At 41.6% G+C, this 21,045-nt stretch overlaps 1 protein-coding gene across 1 annotated transcript; it reads left to right on the top strand.

The window, feature by feature from the left end:
• Window positions 1–3,674: 3,674 nt before the first annotated feature.
• Window positions 3,675–17,555, top strand: LOC310998040 (cationic amino acid transporter 2-like; the record flags this gene model as incomplete). Its single annotated transcript, XM_083987924.1, has 12 exons — window positions 3,675–3,688; window positions 5,268–5,638; window positions 6,578–6,733; window positions 6,811–6,976; window positions 8,126–8,262; window positions 8,368–8,590; window positions 11,110–11,246; window positions 12,270–12,372; window positions 12,477–12,601; window positions 13,158–13,324; window positions 13,692–13,800; window positions 17,536–17,555. The coding sequence occupies 12 exons, from the start codon at window positions 3,675–3,677 to the stop codon at window positions 17,553–17,555; spliced, it is 1,728 nt and encodes a 575-aa protein (XP_083844050.1).
• Window positions 17,556–21,045: the final 3,490 nt, after the last annotated feature.

Here is a 21,045-nt window from a genome sequence, read left to right on the forward strand (position 1 = left end):
TTCAAGCCAAATTCTCTATCAGTATTCTCCAGTACAAACAGCAAAGTAAAACTCAGAGGTATGTAGCACGTAGCACTATTGTAGAGAACAAAACATTATGTGATCAGCAGGAATTTGGAATGAAAAGCCTACACTGCATTATGTGCTGGAGCAATAACTTCATAAACCCATAGTCTCTTAACAGGTAACTAAAAACAAAAGACATCACTGATTACAATACACAACCACAAATAAAAATACAAAACTGGTGTTTTCATTGGGTCTTTCCCAGGACAAAGTCACAGCTCCCTCTAGTGGACACTGACATGTCAGTGTCCTCTGTTTCATACATTTAAGGGTGCTTGAGCAGAACCTACACTGTAAGTAAATTAGACATATTTCAAATATTTTCAATTCTCAAAACTCAATGATGAAATGAAAATGGTTTTTAAGTGTTTCTATTAAGTGTTGTCTTTTCTGTGAATAAGCAGCCATTCTAGTACATTCTAAAGGAGATGAACACAACAGATGAGGATGAGAAATGAACTGAAACAATTCATTTGTGTTTGCAGGTAAAATCATCCAGAACCTCAATACCCTGTCATTTTCTCATTCAGTCTTACCTAATATTGAGTCAACGTCAGCACAGTCAACAAATCTTTACCTTCATGCTGGGCAGTCTTGGAATAAGTTCTTTCCTCTCCTTCAGCAGCTGAACCTCGTGCCCAGCTGATCAGACTACCACCCTGGATAAATATCAGAGCAGATACCAAGACCACCACAACTGTCCCTGTGGAACTCATCAGGTGCAGAGTCTGTCACAGTTCTAGCAAGTCTTCTGATCTCAAGTAGTCCAGTTAAAACAAACCCCTAGACCTTCAGATCTCTACTGGAACAACTAACACCTGGACAATATCAAAAAGGACAACTAAATCCACGTTTAAAGGGGCGCTATGCAAGTCCGGTCACTTTCCCTCTGTTTTGCCAACCCTCCTCCCGGCCATGTGCATTTGTTTTTAACAAAGCAATCCATGGAGCGGTGGATAACGTTTCATATCATATACGCTGTGTATTTGTGTCATTTATCTGTCATAAACAAGAGATATAGGTTAGTGCGTTTGTATCAGGGTGCCAGGGTTGGAAGCTCTGCACCAAGGGGCCACCGGGGGCCACCAGGGGCCTACAGCCTCTGCATATGGGGCGCCTGCTCTACCCAGTGAGAACCCATCTCGTAATTGGAAATACTTGCACACGCTAGGGATTTTGAGCCCCATGCATGAAAAGAATTCTTACTGGGCCCTTAAAACACTCGGCCTTTAATGTTTCCAAACCAAATACAGTTATTTTTACCAGTATTGTGAATAAAATATATTTGTGATTATAAGTTAGTTGATAACTTAGGGTCATATTATTTTTTGTCAGTATTATAATTTTATTAGGGGCCTCTCTGGGCCCCTCTTAATCATGGACCCTAGAGGAAGACAAAGAGAGAGAGGGAAAAGAATGATACCAGGGTGGAGGAATATTTCAGACGATATTAGAGCAACTTTGGTGGACCATGACATCAATCACTGTCTGACACTGAGGGAGGCTGGGCAAAGGCTCCATCCAAATCTGGGGCCTCATTTATCATTGTGGATACACCTTTTTTTTTTTTTTTTACACCCTTTTTCCCCCTGTTTTGTGCGTATGCACTTTTCTCCTCCAAATTTGGGATCTATCAAGCCAAAACCTGACGAGAGTGTGGACATTTACATCCATTCTGACCATGGCGTACCGTGATTTACACCCTTTTTGAAGAACAGGAGGAATTGGAGTTGTGTTTTACTGATAACTTTACTCTGTTATTGTACGGTATTCTATCTTTCTTACTGTACTTGTATGTTTTTTTTTATTTTCTTGCAAAAAGGAAAAAAAAACTTTCTTGTGAAAAAAGGTCAGCCTATCACTATAGAAATTCTACCTTTGAGCTTCACAGAGAATTATCTTGATAAAGTTCTCATTCTTTTTTTCATACCGTGACAGTTTTGTCTCAGGGCCATCTCTAGACACTCTGAGGCCCCAGGCAAGAGGCACCTTGGAGAGTATTATTCTGCTAATGGAAGAAATTAACATTGTGGTTGGCAGCACCATGTGCAAAATGTTCTATGTACACAGCCATTGGCAACACGGCTTATGTCATCATTTTGTTCAAACAAATTCAAACTGATATCATTCATGTCTCAAGAGTTGCTCAGGCCGGCCTAAACGTTAGCTGTTGTTGTGCATTGAACAATAAACTTTACTGATGCTTGGTGGGTGTAGGACAAAGTGGCATTACGTCTCGTTTTCTTTTTTCATCCTCTTGTTTTTTCTTTTCTTTTCTCTTTTGGCGTGCCATGCCCTGAATGGTATGTTTGCCTGATTTTGCCTGCAAATACATTTGTTGATATGGACCAAATTGCCAGCTCCCAGGTCCCTTGCCCGGTTCCACAGATCTATTGAAGTCTTTGGATCTGGGTGGAGTGGGTGGGAGTGGGAGAGCCTCCCACCGTCATGGATGATGGGGGGCGGGGCCGACTACCAGGGGGCGGAGTCACACAGGTGGCACACAGGCAGAATGACACACCCTACTAAACACAGCAGACATCACAGTAACATCAAGTGACTCCACTGAGGCAGACTGCACACGCAACAGTCAAAGCTGTCAAGGTATGACAAAAGAATAAATAACCTGGATATAAGAACTTTATCAAGATAAGAAAAAAGTTGGCAATTTGGACTTTCACAGAGAATTATTTGAGAAAGTGTAAAACAAAAAGGGGGAAGGGAAGGGGGGGTTAAACCTGCAATGTTTTGTGTAAAGCACATCAGTGTGTTGCTGTTGATTTGAAGGGTCAACAGCAACATGTGACATTTTAAGGATTGTAATAGGTTTTCATGGCAGAGTTTCAGTTTGATGTAGCCGTCATCATCAAGTGTTGTGTCTTATCTTGCTTGTTTGTAGAGTTTTGCAAAAATGAGCCAAATTCTGCAAAAATTCTGTCAGCAATTGTCATAAGTGTGATTTGACTGTTGAGTCCCTACAATGGAAATGATCTAAAGGGCGACAGAATCCTGAGGAAAACACACAAAGAGCTGTAGATGAAGAAGCTCTGATGGCCTAATTGGTTTCTGGTGTGCAGGTGCAGCAGGTGCAGCAGGGGCCGGAGTGCGCTGACTGCCCGGAGAGCCTGGTTTCCCTCTGTCTTGTTGGACAGCAGCAGTGGATCCCACTGCTGACAGCAGTCTGAACACACCGGCATGGAGAGGCTTCGCAGGTCAGCATGATCAACATCATTCGTCCCATTGTATTTTTACTACACATGTAGGGAAGAGCGGGGTAAGATGAGCCAGTGGGTAAGTTGAGCGACCCCTTGTTTCTAGGAAACCATAACAAAATTTGACCCATTTAGGAAAAAGGCATCATTTCATGGAGTCTGTGATGGTAAGAACTACATTGGTAAAGTGGTTTGACATTTATGTCCAAAAAAACATTTTTCACTCTCAAAGTGAATTTCGTCTATCGTAGGTTTCATGATAATTGTGTTCAGACCAAAAGAGATAATTATAAATTTGTTTTATACATGAGTTGTGTAATCTATGAACTACATTATGAGGTAGTAAACCTAGCATGAAACTGCACCATTTTAGCTGTGGGGAGTAGTAAAGTCATTATGGTAGCTGTGGGGTAAGTTGAGCCACCTGCCCTATACACTTATGAGCGTATTTTGTCTGTTATGTCCTAATTATTAATTCAAGGTTCTGGATGTTTATAATTACAGTAAGTATATTCCTGAAAACAGGAAAAGTTGTTTATGGTGAGGCCAAGCTTTACTTCCAAAGAGAAGAATTAGTTGTTATTCCCAAGATGCGACAAAATTGCAGAACTCCCCAAACCTCAGTGAGTTGGTCTCAGCAGGAAGTCCCAGCAGTTTGTATTAGCCTGCAACCTGGACAGGAGGAATGTTAAGTAAAGGGGGAGGTGGGAGATGGAGGGAAGGAAAGGAGGGGGGTGAATCAACTTACCCCTACACGGGGCAGGTTGAGCCACAAGACCACTTTTTTTGAACATGCTATATTTTAAAACCAGTTATGTTTACACTCACTCTGTTTGTTAATGGGGATGCACAACATCCTGAAATATATGCAAATATGTTAGCAGAGATGGACAGAGTACTCGACCCCAGTACTTGAGTAAGAGTACAAATACTACTGGTCAAAATTTACTCCGTTACAAGTAAAAGTAGCTCAGTCGACATGTTACTCCAGTAAGAGTAAAAAAATACTTGCTTTTAAAGGTACTTAAGTATCCAAAAGTACATGCTTTAAGTTTACTTTAAAGGGACAACGAGGAGTTTCTATTTGGTTATAAAAAAGTCTCACGTTAATGTGGATGAATCTACGTTACCACTTGTTAATGGGCCCATTTTCGATAAATATATAGTTTTGTCTCTATGGTTATTTTGTTATTATTAGTGGTGGCGGAAATGCTGGTCGAGACGACCAGTGTTTCTTTACTTTTGGTTTTGTGGCGAGTCATGAGAATAACGCCGCCGAATCGCCGTTTATGGTGGGAACTACGACGGTATGTGATCGTCTTCCAACCTCTGACTTTAATTCTTGATGAATGAAAACATGAGTCTGTCTTGTGCCGATCAAAGAATTTCACGGTGCGCGGAGGCTCATAAATGTAGTGTGAAAATGCTTCGCTTTTCCAAAACTCCTCGTTGTCCCTTTAAGTAAGAGTAAAATTCTTATTTTTCACATCAATGAATTACTATAATTTTTTCTAAATGAATTTAAGGACCTTTTAACTCTGTTAAACTCTGTTTCTGAAAATGAACTCTTTGAAACCACCTGCACTGATGTGCTGCTTTTAGGGGTTAGGGTTTCCTTCTTTGACAAACACAGCTTGTGTCCAATAGGATTTTAGAAAAAAAAAAAGAGCAGACCTGAAAGTAACGAGTACTTTTCAGCCTTCCTAGAAATGAACTTGAGTAAAAGTAAAAATATTTGTCTTGGAAATGTATTCAAGTAAGAGTAATAAGTACCAAATAAATCTAATACTCAAGTAAAGTACAAATCCTCTGGATATGTACTTAAGTACAGTACTCAAGTAAATGTACTCTGTTACTGTCCACTACTGTCTGTTAGTTAGCAACAAAACTACAATTGTCTTGATGTAGTGATCCTGAATATAAAAAGTGTCTCATCTTACCCCTCTCTCCTCTACCACTGTGATGACATGGCCGTGCTGCTGATTTCAGATTATCTTGTGCCGAGGTGTTGGGGTTCATTCGGACCCTGACCCACAAGAAGCCTCTGGACTCGGATGGAGAGGAGTCCACCTTCTGCCGCTGCCTGACCACCCTGGACCTGGTGGGTCTGGGCGTGGGCAGCACTCTGGGAGCTGGTGTGTATGTGCTGGCAGGAGAGGTGGCCAGGGAAGTGTCGGGCCCCAGCATCATCATCTCCTTCCTGGTGGCGGCGGTGGCCTCGGCCTTCGCCGGTCTGTGCTACGCAGAGTTTGGCGCTCGTGTGCCCAAGACAGGCTCAGCTTACCTCTACAGCTATGTGACTGTAGGAGAAGTGTGGGCTTTCGTGACCGGCTGGAACCTGCTGCTGTCCTATGTTATTGGTAAAAACCTGTTTGACAGTGCACCAAAAAGGGATGGATGGGATGGATGGATGGATGGATGGATGAACATGGCCACAATCAGATACTTCTTACATCTTAACCAGATCAAGGTTTTAGTCTTGGAAAGCTGGGTTACATTAAAGGGATAGTTCACCCAAAATTCAAATTTCACTCATTATCTACTCACCCGCATGTCAACTAAGAGCTGTGAGAATTTTCAGAGTCCTCCGTCCCTTCTCTGAGTTACGGGGGGGTCCGCGCAGCAGTATTTGTCCATATAATGGTTGTCAATGGATACCAACTTTCTTCGTCCAAAAAGACGCACCAAAGAACATCCAAATACCTCCATACTGCTCGTCTGTAATGTCCCTCTTGTATTGAAGCCCTGACATGAGAAATTGTTCCGAAAAAAATTAAATAAGTCTATATTTTAAGCTTGTTTGTAGCGGAAGCTCCCAGTGTCTCAGTTCACTGATCTTCCTGTGTCAGTGCAAATCTCGCGTAATTTGCACTGACCGGCAGAACAATTTATCATGTCGGGGCTTCAATACAAGAGGGACATTACAGACGAGCAGTATGGAGGTATTTGGATGTTTTTTGGTGTGTCTTTTTGGACGAAGAAAGTTGGTATCCATTGACAACCATTATATGGACAAATACTGCTGCGCGGACCCCCCCGTAACTCAGAAGGGACGGAGGATTCTGAAACTTCTCCCAGCCCTTAGTCGACATGAGGGTGAGTAGATAATGAAATGATAATGCAATTTGAATTTTGGGTGAACTATCCCTTTAATGTCCTGTGTTGTTCTTGTTTTGATTAGGAGTGTTATGACCCTTCCCTTCACCCATGCACATTTTAACTGAGTGAGTTTTTACAGGTGATGTTATATGAATAACACATGTTTACAGCAAAATGGAGCTTTGTTTTGTTTCCTGCAGGAACATCGAGTGTGGCGAAGGCCTGGACCGGGACCTTTGATGACCTGATAGACAATGTAATTGCTGAAACTCTGTCAGAACATACACCCATGGCCTCTCCTGGCTTGGCTACATACCCTGACTTCTTTGCTGCAGGGATCATCATGTTGCTTGCAGGTAATATCTATAAATCTGTGACACTTTACACTACAATCCTTCAAGCTGAACTCTGTTGATCTTTTGTGTATTTTCAGTGATACTGGCGTACGGAGTGAAGGAGTCTGCCGTCCTGAACACAGTTTTTACTGCAGTGAACGTAGCCGTTTTGTTTTTTATCATCATCTCTGGCTTCATAAAAGGAGACATCAGCAACTGGCAAATCAGTCAGGAGAGTATCCTGAACGCAACTCAACAAATGGAGTAAGTAACATTTCTATTAAAGGGTCAGTGCACCTACTTTACCAAAGAAACAAAATGTATAGTGACATTTTTCAGGGGTGACCAAGATCCCCTCATGTAACCACCACCTTCCATGATGGAGAGGTTTGAGCACACAAATGATCCTAGGAGCTATGTTGTCGGGGGCTTAGAGCCCCCACTGGGGTCTCCCAAGGCAAACAGGTCCTAGGTGATGGAGCCAGACCAAGAGCGGTTCTACAGCCCCCTATGCTAAAACATGATGTCATGAATGTATGACAATATGCACAGTTACACAGTACTGGTAAAATCATACTTGTTTTTGTTGCCAGAGAAGATTAATTAAAGGGATACTTCACCCAAAATTGACAATTCACCAATTTTCTACTCACCGTCATGCCAAGGAAGGGTTTGGAGAACTTTCAGAGTTATCAAAACTCTAACCCTAACCCTTCTGGGAGGGGGTGGGGGGGTTCGGCTGGCAACAGATTTTCATATAATGGCAATGTATTTTGAATCGTCCAAAACACACACTATGAAACATCCAAATACCTCCATACTGCTCGTCTGTACTGTCCGTTGCCATTATATGTAAATCTGTTGCCAGCCGGACCCCCCCTGGAACTCCAAAAGCGTTTTAATGACTCTGAAAGTTCCCCAAACCCTTCCTTAGCTTGCCGGTGAGTAGAAAATTTGTGAATTATCAATTCTGGGTGAAGTATCCCTTTTAATTAAAAACTGTCAATGAGTGTTCTATAGTCAGAAGTAATTTGGACCTTTATCGTCTCCACCAAGAACAATAGAGGTTGCCTGGGTTTGAATTTGTGATGCCTGCAAGCTTTAAGAAAAAGTGCAATTGGAGAAAGTTGAAAGTTAGGATTACTGAGGAAAGTCCAGAGATTTCATTCTCACCTAATTTGATTTATTCTGAATAAATGAGCTCTATTTGACAAATATTCCATATAACCAACACACTGTTTGGTTCAGTCATTAATATGGTTGAGGAGCACAACACCCTCAGAGGTGGATATGTCAAAACCACAGCAAATAACAGTGTGACAAGAAACCTTTCAGGGCCACTGACTGAATGGGGAATATACCAGAACTAACTCTGAGTGACAGCAGCTGACCATACAGTATATCCTTGTACAGGAACTGGACCCTGGCATATAATGAAACAGCCGACCTCGGTGTTGGAGGCTTCTTCCCCTTTGGCTTTGATGGGACTTTGGCTGGAGCAGCAACATGTTTCTACGCATTTGTCGGGTTTGACTGCATCGCCACAACAGGTGCTGTCGCCTGGGTTCACAAAATTGAGTGTAGTGTGTATTTTCTTCAATGAAATTTCTCGGAGAGCGTGACGCGAGTTTTGTGCTTACAACCTGCTGTTCCAGGTGAGGAGGTGCAGAACCCCCAGAAGGCCATTCCTCTGGCGATCGTAATATCCCTGCTAATCTGCTTCTTGGCCTACTTTGGTGTGTCAGCTTCTCTGACACTGATGATGCCCTACTACCTGCTGGACTCTCACAGTCCTCTGCCAGTAGCGTTTGAATACATCGGCTGGGAGCCGGCCAAGTATGCTGTTGCTGTGGGATCTCTTTGTGCACTGTCAACAAGGTAACCCTGTACATATGGTGCTATACATGAAGCTTGCAAAGAGAGGTTTAAATGAGATGCTGAGACTTCTATCATTCTGTTGAGGAGAAGATGAGTGGTGTTTAGAACTGATTGACACCTGGGACGAAGGTTGGATCAGAGAGGATGAGGATGCGGCTCTCACAGGGAAAACAGTTGTCCTCTTAGTAGAGCACCTTTCAAAACAAAGTTACAAGGTGCTAAACAATAAAATGATTAGTGCAAATGAAATACATAACAGTAAAATAACATTAAAATACAGAATAAAAAACTAAAAGAGTCACAACAATAAAAAAAAAAAAATGGAATCAGTTTAAGAAGGCCAGACGATAAAAGTGAGTTTTAAAGGGCCCATATTATGCAAAATCCACTTTCTACAGGTTTTGTAGTGGTCCTATGTGTCCCCGTGGCCTTTCTATGACGCCTGGAGGTGGAAAAAGTCTGTTCACTCCCTTCATTGATTTCTACACTTTTTTGAGATCGTGTCTCCAAACGGGCGAATTGGAAGTGCTGGCAGACTTGACGTCAGGATGCGCTGAACTCAGGTGACTCCACCTCCCGGTACTTCCTTATACTCCCCCTGGGCCAGTCTGGAAAAACGTGAGCTCCGCCCGGTGAGGCATTTCCGTAACAGCGACAGTCGCGACCCCCCCACCCCCACCCCCACCCCCCCATCCACATACACACACGCTCTCTCTCTCTCCCCCCGTCCGTCATTTCACATGAAGCGGTAGATACGGGAGGAGCCGCCGGTACCGCGGCCGCCAGATGATCATTTTGAATCACTGATTGAAAAACAGCCGCCTGTCATTAGAAATGAAACCGCGGATCAGAGAATATTGGGATGATACCGCTTCTCATCAGCGCAGCGGTCCTCATCACGGAATGAGAGACCTCTGAACGAGGAAGTCTCCTCTCCCGGCGCAAAACCACGTCAATATTCTCCGGTAACTTCTCATCAGTCGCACCGTGCGTGTGCGTGCAGTTTGTGCTGCTCCTCAGTTTCACTTATTTTTTTATTTGACAGTTTCACACAGAACTTTCTGATGGCTGTAGGAGTCCATGTATCTCCTTCTGCCACAGTAAAAAAGGGCCGTTTACATTTTTTCAGACAAGATAAGAGTCTCAGAAACTTTTTTTTTTTTTTTTTTCGGAAATCAATGCCAGACCCCTGTCCCAATGTCAACATTAGCACATGTACCTGTAGTGAAAACCACACCCTCTCCCGTGACAGGTGTGGAGTGGACGTGGTTTACACATCTTATTTGCATTTCAAGGTGCAGACACAGAAATGGCTCGTTCGCAGGAGAGCTCTGGAGAGACACTTTTAGATTGCTGAGATGTAGAGCTGCAGATTGATTTGGGGACAATACACTAGGAATACTATATGGTTGGACAACTTAGAACCATGTGAAATGGTTGAAAAACAGCATAATATGGGACCTTTAAGAAGTGATTTAAAGAGGTCCCCTTTAGTGACCAGGTGAGTTTGGGGTACTTGGGCTCTGTGTATTTTTTATTAAATTTTTTGTTGACTGATTTACAAGTGGGTATGGTAGGATTTTCATTTCCTCTTTATCAATTCAATTCAATCAATTCATTTATTAAGGACTGCACAACAAGTCGGCAGAATTTGCTTTCGGCACAGCATAGTGCCAGCACATAGTACTGTGTGGAAACAGACATCAGTTATACATTTAACATACATGAGCAGACATCAACATTAAAGCAGACATTTACATACAGACTATACATTTAACACAGATGGAGTATGGAGATGAGTGGAGTTCAGTAGCCTGATGGCAGTGGGAAAAAAGCTGTTTTTGAACCGGGTTGTTTTTGTTGAAATGGACCTGAAGCGTCTGCCAGAGGGCAACAGTTGAAACAGGTGGTTAGCTGGGTATATATATTATATATATATACCATATTAACCATATATATATTAACCATCATGTCTATACTGTAGATTACCCAACATGGTGAACCTACTATGTTGACCAACAAGTGTGAGCTTTCTTTCTTTAAAAAATAAAACTGAGTTGAGAGGCATATTTCTGCTGGCATGTGGATTTTCTGTAGGCTGTTATATTATTTTTTTTCTTATACACCACATGTTGATTTATTTAACGCTGAGTTAAATGAGTAAGTAGTTGCTAAAGCTACTTTTTTTTAGCTGTAGTTTTACAAACTATACATTTCAGGGGTAGAAACTACTGCCAGGCTGAAGTTACTTGCTACGCTTGCAAAGTAGCTTCCCCAGCACTGTGGATGACCTTTTTCTAAATCTTTTTCTACTGCAGCACCTTGGTAACCTGAGCATCAAAAGAAAGTTCTGAATCAAAGATGACGCCCACGTTGTATTACCTTGCATGTTGAAATTAGACCATTTTAAACTTTACGTATGAAATCCGCTGTTTGCCGGACAGAGACTGGCAGCTGAAACCAAATGAATGTAGTGAAGTGACGGTGTAACCTGGTTGGTCCTGGCTCCTCCTCCACAGCCTTCTGGGCGTGATGTTTCCCATGCCTCGGGTGATGTTTGCCATGGCCAGAGACGGTCTGCTCTTCAAGCCTCTTCGCTACATTAGCTCCAGACAGAGTCCTGTCCTGGCTACACTGTCTGCAGGAGCTGTGGCCGGTGAGCCTGCTGCCCTACACCTGGAAGTATGACTCAGAGGCTCACTGCTGATGATGTGATAGAATCATGATCTGGGCTTTTGAGGACATGTCAATGAGATTTCACATAACCTGTCTGGGAATCATGAAGTAATCCAGTGACATGTACATGCTGTATGTGTGGGTACATGTCAGGGCTTATTAGATGACGGTTTAAAGTTGATCACCTTACTGGTCACCAAACAAGCCTATGTGGTGTTTGGTATCTTTTCTTAAAGGGATAGTTTACCCAAAATTGAAATTTCACTCATCTACTCACCCTCATGTGGACTAAGGGCTGGGAGAAGTTTCAGAGTCCTCTGTGGCTTCTCTGAGTTACAGGGGGTCTCGGCGTAGCATTGCATGTCCATATAACGGTTGCAAATGGATACCAACTGTCTTTGTAACAAAAAGACACACCAAAAAACATCCAAATACCTCCATGCTGCTCGTGTGTAATGTCCGTCTTGTATTGAAGCCCCAAAATGCGAAATTGTCCCGAAAAAAATTAAATAAGTCTATTTCAAGCTTGTTTGTATTGGAAGCTTCTCGAAGCTCCTTCGTCCCTTCATCAAATTTGGACGAACTATCCATTTGCAACCGTTATATGGACATGCACTGCAACGCCGAGACCCCCTGTAACTCAGAGAAGCCACGGAGGACTCTGAAACTTCTCCCAGAAATTTCAATTTTGGGTGAACTATCCCTTTAAGATTTCTATCATTTTTCTTTTCAATTTCTTATTTTCAATAGGGTGCATAGTTGTTCATTTGAGAGAGAGAGAAAGAGAGAAAAAACCCACACAGATCCACTTTAAAATACTACAACCTCTCTCTAAAAACCGACTGTAATTATTATGAGTTTACAAATCAGTCACTGCAGTTCCTCTGAGACATACAGCCAGTCCTGCATGGGCTTTAATTAAGCATCACCACAGTCTGTATATCTGTAAATATATGTGTATGTTTATTCAGTAATATATATACTGTATTTAAATATTTTGCAGCTTTCATGGTCCTGCTGTTTGATCTGAAAGCGCTGGTGGACCTGAGCTCCATTGGGACCATCTTCGCCTACACTCTGGTTGCAGTGTGCATCCTCATATTGAGGTGTGTAAACAAAATGTGTTCAATCAGATGCCAGAAATGTGCTACTTCAGAGACTTCATCCATTCTTCCAACCGTGTCGTGTTGCTGCTTTGTTTTTCCTCCAGGTACAAAGAAGACGGTGGTTTTATCCACAGACCAGAGCCGTTTACAGTGATGGGGCTGTTAAAGCCTCCGTCTCGACCCACTCCCCGCACATCTAAAAATGTCAACACAGTCATCATCGTGATGTGTGAGTACTCCTCCTCTGCTGCTGTTTGCCTTTCACCTTTCAGCTGCTCTGATGATCAAACGGTGAGTTTACACACTTCTCTTTTGGCATTTCTTGTTGCATATTCATGAGAATGCAGTTCTATGATAGTAGGCATGTGTTTGGCCAAACCTGAGCAACTTATTTTTTTCTTCATACCTCTTTTTGGCAACAGTACAATAGCAGGGACAGCCATATAAATATGAGCGAGTGTAACGTCCTCAAAGGTACCACCAGCTGATCAGCACTGGCTTGACTTTCTGGCACAATGAATAGAATGTAAATAAAACCATACCAGGAAAATCCCTTTCAATATGTAATTTGCATTGAAACAAGAAAGAAAGACATACAAGAATAAAAAGTAACCAAAAGGGTAATAATTTTGATTTTTATTATATTTTTCACAACAAAAATCAACATATTTTCACATTCACATAAGGAAAAAAAATTATCCTCGCTAAAATAGGCTACCTTATTATGAAACCATTTGATTTATGTCCTAATTTGATTTTTATCCTGGGCTCTGATTCCTTCCCAGTGTTCCTGGTGCTCATTTTAAGCGTCCTGTTGTCTGAGGGAGTGGACTCCCTCCGCAAGCGCCAGCTGTGGAGCGCCCTGCTCACCACCGTCCTCATGCTGACACTGGTCCTGGCTGTCGTCGTCATCTGGAGACAGCCGCAGAACACCACTAAAGCTGCTTTTATGGTAAACAGGGGGGTACAGTGGGCACTCTGCTCGTCATACAATAAATTCCCATTAAAGAATGGTCAGCAAACTAAACGTAGTGGTTCTGTGTGTAGCACTTGGCTCGTCACTCACGTTTCTCAATGGGCTTTATGCACAGCTCCACTACTTCCTGAAATAAGCCAGCTCCTTTATTTCCTGTCTTACATTATTGGACCAACTGATTAATCAAAAAAGGAGCTGGCTTATTTCAGGTGGTTATTTCATAGTGGAGCTGTGCATAAAGCCCATTCTGCAAAGGATTTCAATGAATTCACATATAAAAGATACATTTATGGCCTTTAAACAGTGCTGAACCAGTTGTTATTTTCATTCATTACTGTGACAGGTCCCCTGTCTGCCTGTGGTTCCTGTTTTAAGTGTCTTCATCAATACCTACTTGATGGTTCAGCTGGGAGGAGAAACATGGATCAGCTATGCTGTGTGGATGGCAGTAGGTAAGAACAGACTGGGTTTAACTGAGCTTGATAACCATCTTGATATGGAATATTTTACACTCTTCATATTTCACAAAACCCATGAAAAGACTTTAACCAACAGACAATAGTATGATACACTGCCTGTCAAAAAAAAAAAAAAAAAGGCACCACTTGGATTTAACTAAGCTAATAGGTGAGAGCTTCCCATTGGATAATTACTACATGGATGATTATGTTTCAGCTGGCAACAACTCATTTAACCTTAACTGATGCAGTCTCATTTCTTAAACAGCCCTGTTGGAAGACACATCATGTGGTCGTAGAAAGATGTTAATCTGTTTCAGAAGGGTCAAATTGATGGCATCAAGCAAATACAACATCTAGGGAGATTGCTGAAACTAAAATTGTGTTAAGAACTGTCCAACGCATTATTAAAAACTGGAAGGATAATGGGGAAACATCTTCTTCATGGAAGAAATGTGGTCCAATGTGACCACATTTCTTCCAGTCCAGACCTTCACCCCATTTGAGAATATTTAAAAAATTGATGCAACTCTGGATGGAAATAAATGTTGTGAGATTGCAGAAGCTTATAGAAATGATGCCACAGTAAATGTGTGCTGTAATCAAAGCTATAGGCGGTCCAATGAAATATTAGAGTGCAATTAGAGTTTTTTTTATTTTTTGGGATGGGCAGTGTATTTGTCTATATCAGTACTTTGTCCTGTCCTATGATGAGCTTCCACTCTCCTCCTGTACCTCTATCCTGTTAGTTTGTCCACTAACTTACAGCTGCTGTGGTTGTTCCTCACCATGAGGAGCCACGTTGCTTTGGACACCACTGTTGTTGTGTTGATGTTACACCCTTGGACTTATAGTCTATTGACCGTTATCTTTTTTTAAAGAATATATATTGATCACATATTCCGCACTTTAAATCATACTTTGTTGTGGTCTGATATAGTTCTGAATTATTTAACGTTTGTGCAATATTGCACAGTGGTGTACTGTTTTGTTGTGTGCTGAAGGCTTTGGCACACGACAGGTCAGTGTTGGTTTGGTCTTTTCATGGTATTTGTTAACAGAAAGAAAATATGATATACTGTCTGCTCTCAACATGTGCATGATGGAGGAACCTGAACGAACACAGGCATCTTGTTACCCCCCCCCCCCCCCCCCCCCCCCTCTGTGCTCAGGTCTGGTCATCTACTTTGGCTATGGGATTCGTCACAGTGTCTTACAGAAGAGGATCAAGGAGACTCGTAGCCAGCTAAATCCTACTGTAAATATCCATGTTGTGGATTCTGCTGCCTGATGATGTGTGATGCAGTGTGATGGGTTACCGTCCACTTACAGGGAAGTTAAGACGGCCACAGAATACATGTTGTTATTTTACTCAGCACTCAGCCAAAGTGGGATTGACCTGAAGTGTTCTTGTAACGATGTTGCATGTTTTAATGCTAACGTCGTGTTTTGTATGTATGTTGTATGTGTTGTACCTAAAAGTACATACACTGTGACTTATATATATCTTATGTTGTTTTATCCATCATGGCTTGATCAGTCATTCAAGACTGAAGGCATGGATACTGCTGTTTATTGTCAGGAAGTGGACGATGACAGACATTTTTAAAATAGTTTTGTACTGTTGAATGAGAATAAATGTAATAAACTGGTTTAAGAAATAAATATTTATATAATAAATTGATGTAATGTAGTTTTTTTTTTTTTCTTTGTCCTCTTTGCTGGTGACGGTCAGGTCTGGAGGTCTGATGTTTTCATGTGTCCATCAGTCCCAGTCTCCTGACTGGGAGATCTCAGTGAAGCCTATAGGCCAAACGTATTAAGATTTCTCACAACCTTCAACTGGAAACAAGGATGAATTTATTAGCTTTAGTGATATTGTAAAGTTGCATCTCAAGATCACATTGAGGGAATTTGTTTAGATTTGGCAATTGCCACCAATGGTCACTGGGGTTAAACGAGGAATTTAGATCTGGCTGGTGAGAGGGTCTTGTGAACATAGATATATATAAGAAGACTAGATGACTCACCCACCGCTGCTGCCCAATGACAAAGCGTAGCCAGAACGGCGGCCATCTTGGGACGGGCAACTCTCTCCCTCAGAGCATTGAGCCTATGGTGCATGTTCTGCTATAATGACCACAACTTGCTCAGTTTTTGTCCGATTTCAAAACGGTTTGATTTTTATGAACGTTTATGCCGTTATGATGCAGCATATTTAGAATCAAGGATAATTTTAATAATGTATTTTTTTTGTAAAAGTAAGATTATAGTGACAGTATGCAAATAGTTAAAGTAATAGCTACATACTGATTTATTTTTCACAGAGTTATGAATCGTTTTTTTAGTGCAGATGAGTGGATCACCTATCTACTGCACTGTAACTGCAGCCAGAGTCAGAGCAAGTTGCCCGTCCTCATATGGCCGACTGTGAGCTACGCCTGCATGTAGTCCGATCCAGCCCCTTGCTTGTGAATACAATGCATCAGGAACTGAGAGTGAGGAAATCCACAACTAAGTTCAGCTGAGTGTGATTCAACTTTCTCAGAGAACCATAACCTGGATGACTAGACACAGTGACCTCATGCAACCATAATGGTCATGTCATGTCCTTCTTGTTATTCTGTCCAGTTTGAGGTTTCCTATTTTATTTTGAAATCACTGTTTTGTGTCCAGCTCTGTGTCGTCCACACCTTGTCAGTCTCTATTTAGTCTATGTGTTCCCTCTGTCTCGTCCACCTTGTCCCTGCCCTGTGTCGTGTACTCTTTCTCATTCTCGTGTGTGTCTCTTGAGTCATCCACAATTAAAGGAGACATATATTATACTCCTTTTCCACAAATTAAAATAGTTCCCAGGTGTCTTAAAGACATGTCTGTGACATGTTTTGGTCAAAATCCCCCAAGGATCAAACATCACAGCTCTTTTCATCCTCTCTAAACAGCCCTGTTCACAACGGCTGCTTTCAGTGTCTGTCCCTTTAAATGCAAATGAACAACTGCTTGCCCCGCCCCTTCTACTGGTACCAGGTAGGGGTGGGGTTATGCAAATTTGAAAACTAGTTACATCACTGGAAGACATCTGAGGGAACAGCTGTAAAACCACATGGATTTCAAACTAGGGAGTCTGCACTTTACAGATTATTTGGTAAATGCTCACATTTTGGGGGCTGGAAGGCAAAACAAACACCCAAATATATGTCAAAGAGCCTTCAGAAAGTGATATTTCCATAATATGTCCCCTTTTAATGCAATTAGGAAAAACTCGAGAGGTGACATTTTATATCCTGATGACCAAATATCCAAGTGGTTGATGGGGGCACATAACTGTAGCCGGAACTTGATATAAGTTCTGACAGTTGGCTGTGTTGTTGACTTGTCCTTGACTGACTTATCTAAAGTTTTGGAAGTGTGACACTTCATCACTTCAAAGTAACAGCTCAAATTCTCAGATTTTTTTTTGTTTGTTAGCGAATCCTGTATGTTCCCAGATGAACACAGATGACTGGGGTTAGTAGCAGATCCTGATCCATGAAAAATCATTTGTTAATCATGAGGAATGATATACACTAAGACAGGCATAAATACAAAGACACACACATATAAAATACACTAATCTTCCTCATCTGGTATGTCCCCCCCCCCCCCCCCCCCCCCCAGCAGCTGGTGTGTTGTCCTCCACTTCTTAGGTGCTGTACCCCTCCTGTCAGTCTCTGTGGCTCCCCTGAACAGCTGCCACCACCGAGTGCTGAAAATGAGTCCATCAGGGACGCACACATGCACGCACACTCGCCCTATTAGCATGTGAAGATTGGCCATCCTGAGGGCCAGATGCCTGCGACCTCGCCGCGCCCCCTAAATGCAGAGGTATTGTGATTAAAGTATGATTGGCAGCGCTGGTTATTAATTCTAATCTTGGGCACATATGTGGGGTGGTGGGCAGAGGGCAGGCAGCGCCGTGTGCCAGGCGGATGCCACGCAGAGGCTAATTCACTGTGACATGCTATCACACACACACACACACACGCTCCACGTTCCCTCGACACGCACAGCCTGCTTATAGGCTACGTACACTTTTCCCTCTAATGCACAGGAGAGAGGTTTCGTGGAAAGAAGGTTATCTTTTAACAAGACACACAAACACACACATGCACATTTCATGGCACTTCAACGCGAAAGTGGCATTTCATGAAAAACCATAAAGCAGCCTACATCATTTGAAAGCAGAAGCAACGTGTGTTTAGAAAATCATTTCCATCCCAAGACTCATAATGGTTTTACATTTACCACTTAGAAGCAGGAACTCAAGTCAGGGGTGATTTTGAAAATATATTTTCCTCCGTCAAGGTAAAAGCCTTGAAGTAAACGATGTCTCATCCGTCTTATTAAGTCACCTCTCAGGTTAAGATGTCCTCTCTGCAACTGGAGTCGGCTTAAAGTTACAGCAGCACAGGCCTGAGTCTGAGTGATCACTCATCTACGGTGGCCTGGAGGTGCAAATCAACATTACAAAACATAAAACACTTTTACAAATTCTGAAACAAATTTACATTTCAGAAAACAAAACTACAAGTCTTAAAACAAAGTTACATTTCAGAAAACAAATGTACATTCCAGAAAACAAAATTACATTTTAGAAAACAAAATTACATCTCAGAAAACACATTTACAAGTTGCAAAACAAATTTACAAGATGCAAAACAAAATTACATTTCAGAAAAAAAAATACAAGTTGTAAAACAAAATTACATTTCAGAAAACAAATTTACAAATGCATCTTCAACTGGAGCTGCTGCATCTTCAACTGGAGCTGCTGCATCTCCACTGGAGCTGCTGCATCTTCAACTGGAGCTGCTGCATCTCCACTGGAGCTGCTGCATCTTCAACTGGAGCTGCTGCATCTTCAACTGGAGCTGCTGCATCTCCAACTGGAGCTGCTGCATCTTCAACTGGAGCTGCTGCATCTTCAACTGGAGCTGCTGCATCTCCACTGGAGCTGCTGCAGCTTCAACTGGAGCTGCTGCAGCTCCACTGGAGTAAATTTGCTGCAGCTCCACTGGAGTAAATTTGTTTCAGATATTGTAAAAGTGTTTTGGTCTTTGTAAAAGTGTTATGTTATTTGTCATTTTGTTTTCTGAAATGTAAATTTGTTTTGCAATTTGTAAATTTGTTTTCTGAAATGTAATTTTGTTTTACAACTTGTAATTTTTTTTTCTGAAATGTAATTTTGTTTTACAACTTGTATTTTTTTTTTTGAAATGTAATTTTGTTTTGCATCTTGTAAATTTGTTTTCTGAATTGTAATTTTGTTTTGCAACTTGTAAATGTGTTTTCTGAGATGTAATTTTGTTTTCTTAAATGTAAATTTGTTTTCTGAAATGTAACTTTGTTTTAAGACTTGTAGTTTTGTTTTCTGAAATGTAAATTTGTTTCAGAATTTGTAAAAGTGTTTTATGTTTTGTAATGTTGATTTGCACCTCCAGGCCACCGTACTCATCAGGGTGATGCCACTGTTTCAATAATGAAGATTACAACATTTTAAGTTGTTCTCACCAACAAACTGCAAGTCATTTAGAAATTTGTTACATTATCCAGAGAGTTAATGAACATGAGGTTAAAATATCAGACATTGTGACTGAATGTTGATGTGACCAGGCATCACAAGCATGACTCAAAAATCAAATATGTTTTTCAAATGTACCATATGAGCACAGCAAAACAGACTTTGGGGAAAAAAAAGATTTGTTGGTTCTCCCATTTCTCCTGCAGAGGGCATTACAATATCACGAAAAGTGCACTCGTACCTTTCCTGGACCAGACATCACAGACAGGGACAGGGACAGACGTGTGAAAAGGGACCTGGGACAATGTCATACTTTGCTGATTTTTGAAGAGAGGTAAAAAGAAAAAAAGAAAAAAGGTGGACACTGTGGGAAACAAACACCAAAAATGAGCACGTCTTTAAATGTTTAAAGGACAATTCTGGGCAAATTCAACTCTGGGCTGTATTTTCCTAACATTTTAGGTCTAAAAGAAGGAATCTGAAGATTTTCAGTTTAATTGCTCCTGTTTTGCGGTAGTTGTGTCTGTCCCCGCATCGCCACGGCAGCGATGAATGGGAGCAGATTGAAGTTCCGCTGTTTAGGCTGTTTACATCCCTCAAAGCCACAATTCAAGCAAGTCAAGAGTTGATATTCCTGTGTTTATGACACAAACGGGAGCTTCCCACTGCACGTGAACACACCGAGCGCGGATGGGTCTCACGCGAGACTTTGAATTAGATCTAGTTTTACAAACATGTCGGCTTGCTTGAAGTAAATAAACTTCTGGGTGCATGTTTGAGTCGCCATCTGACGCTCTCTGTGGAAAAAAAAATGCGGTTTTGAGGGATGTAAACAGCCTAAGCAGCAGGACTTTCATCCGTTCCCATTCATCGCTGCCGTGGTGATGGGGGGACAGACCGGGACAGACACAACTACCGCAAAACAGGAGCAATTAAACTGAAAATCTTCAGACCAGGATGTAAGGAAAATACAGCCCCCAGTTGAATTTGCCTGGAATTGTCCTTTAAGTTTCTGTTTTCCTTTACTCACTCGTAACTTTATGGCAAGACTTTTTTGGCAGGTTAAGGGTCTCCTCTGCACAACTGATGCAGATCTGAAACAATGTTGTAAAAAGGCTTCCAGTCTTTTCAGTCATTGTTGACACTGTGATTTTCATGAGCCATTTGTGGATTAAAGTGTATAAAGGTCAATGAATGCTTTGTTAGAGGCGGTCTTCAACCAAGCAAAGTATTTTAGAAAATTTGTGAAGAGAAAATATGGTAACACTTTATGTACACACTATTAAGCATTAGTTAAAGGGACAACGAGGAGTTGAAATTCTTTGACCGGCGCAAGACAGACTCATGTTTTCATTCATCAAGAATTAAAGTCAGAGGTTCAAAGACGATCACATACCGTTGTAGTTCCCACCATAAACGGCGATTCGGCGGTGTTATTGTCATGACTCGCCACGAAACCGAAAGTAAAGAAACGCTGGTCGGCTCCACCAGCATTTCCACCACCACTAATAATAACAAAATAACCATAGAGACAAAACCATATATTTATCAAAAATTGAGCCATTAACAAGTGGTAACGTAGATTCATCCACATTAACATGAGACTTTTTTATAACTGAATAGAAACTCCTCGTTGTCCCTTTAAGCTTTAAATACTGAATTCATGATTTATAACACAT

This window comes from Trachurus trachurus (genome assembly GCF_905171665.1).
Source record: "Trachurus trachurus genome assembly, chromosome: 15".
In the NCBI taxonomy this organism is placed as follows: domain Eukaryota; kingdom Metazoa; phylum Chordata; class Actinopteri; order Carangiformes; family Carangidae; genus Trachurus; species Trachurus trachurus.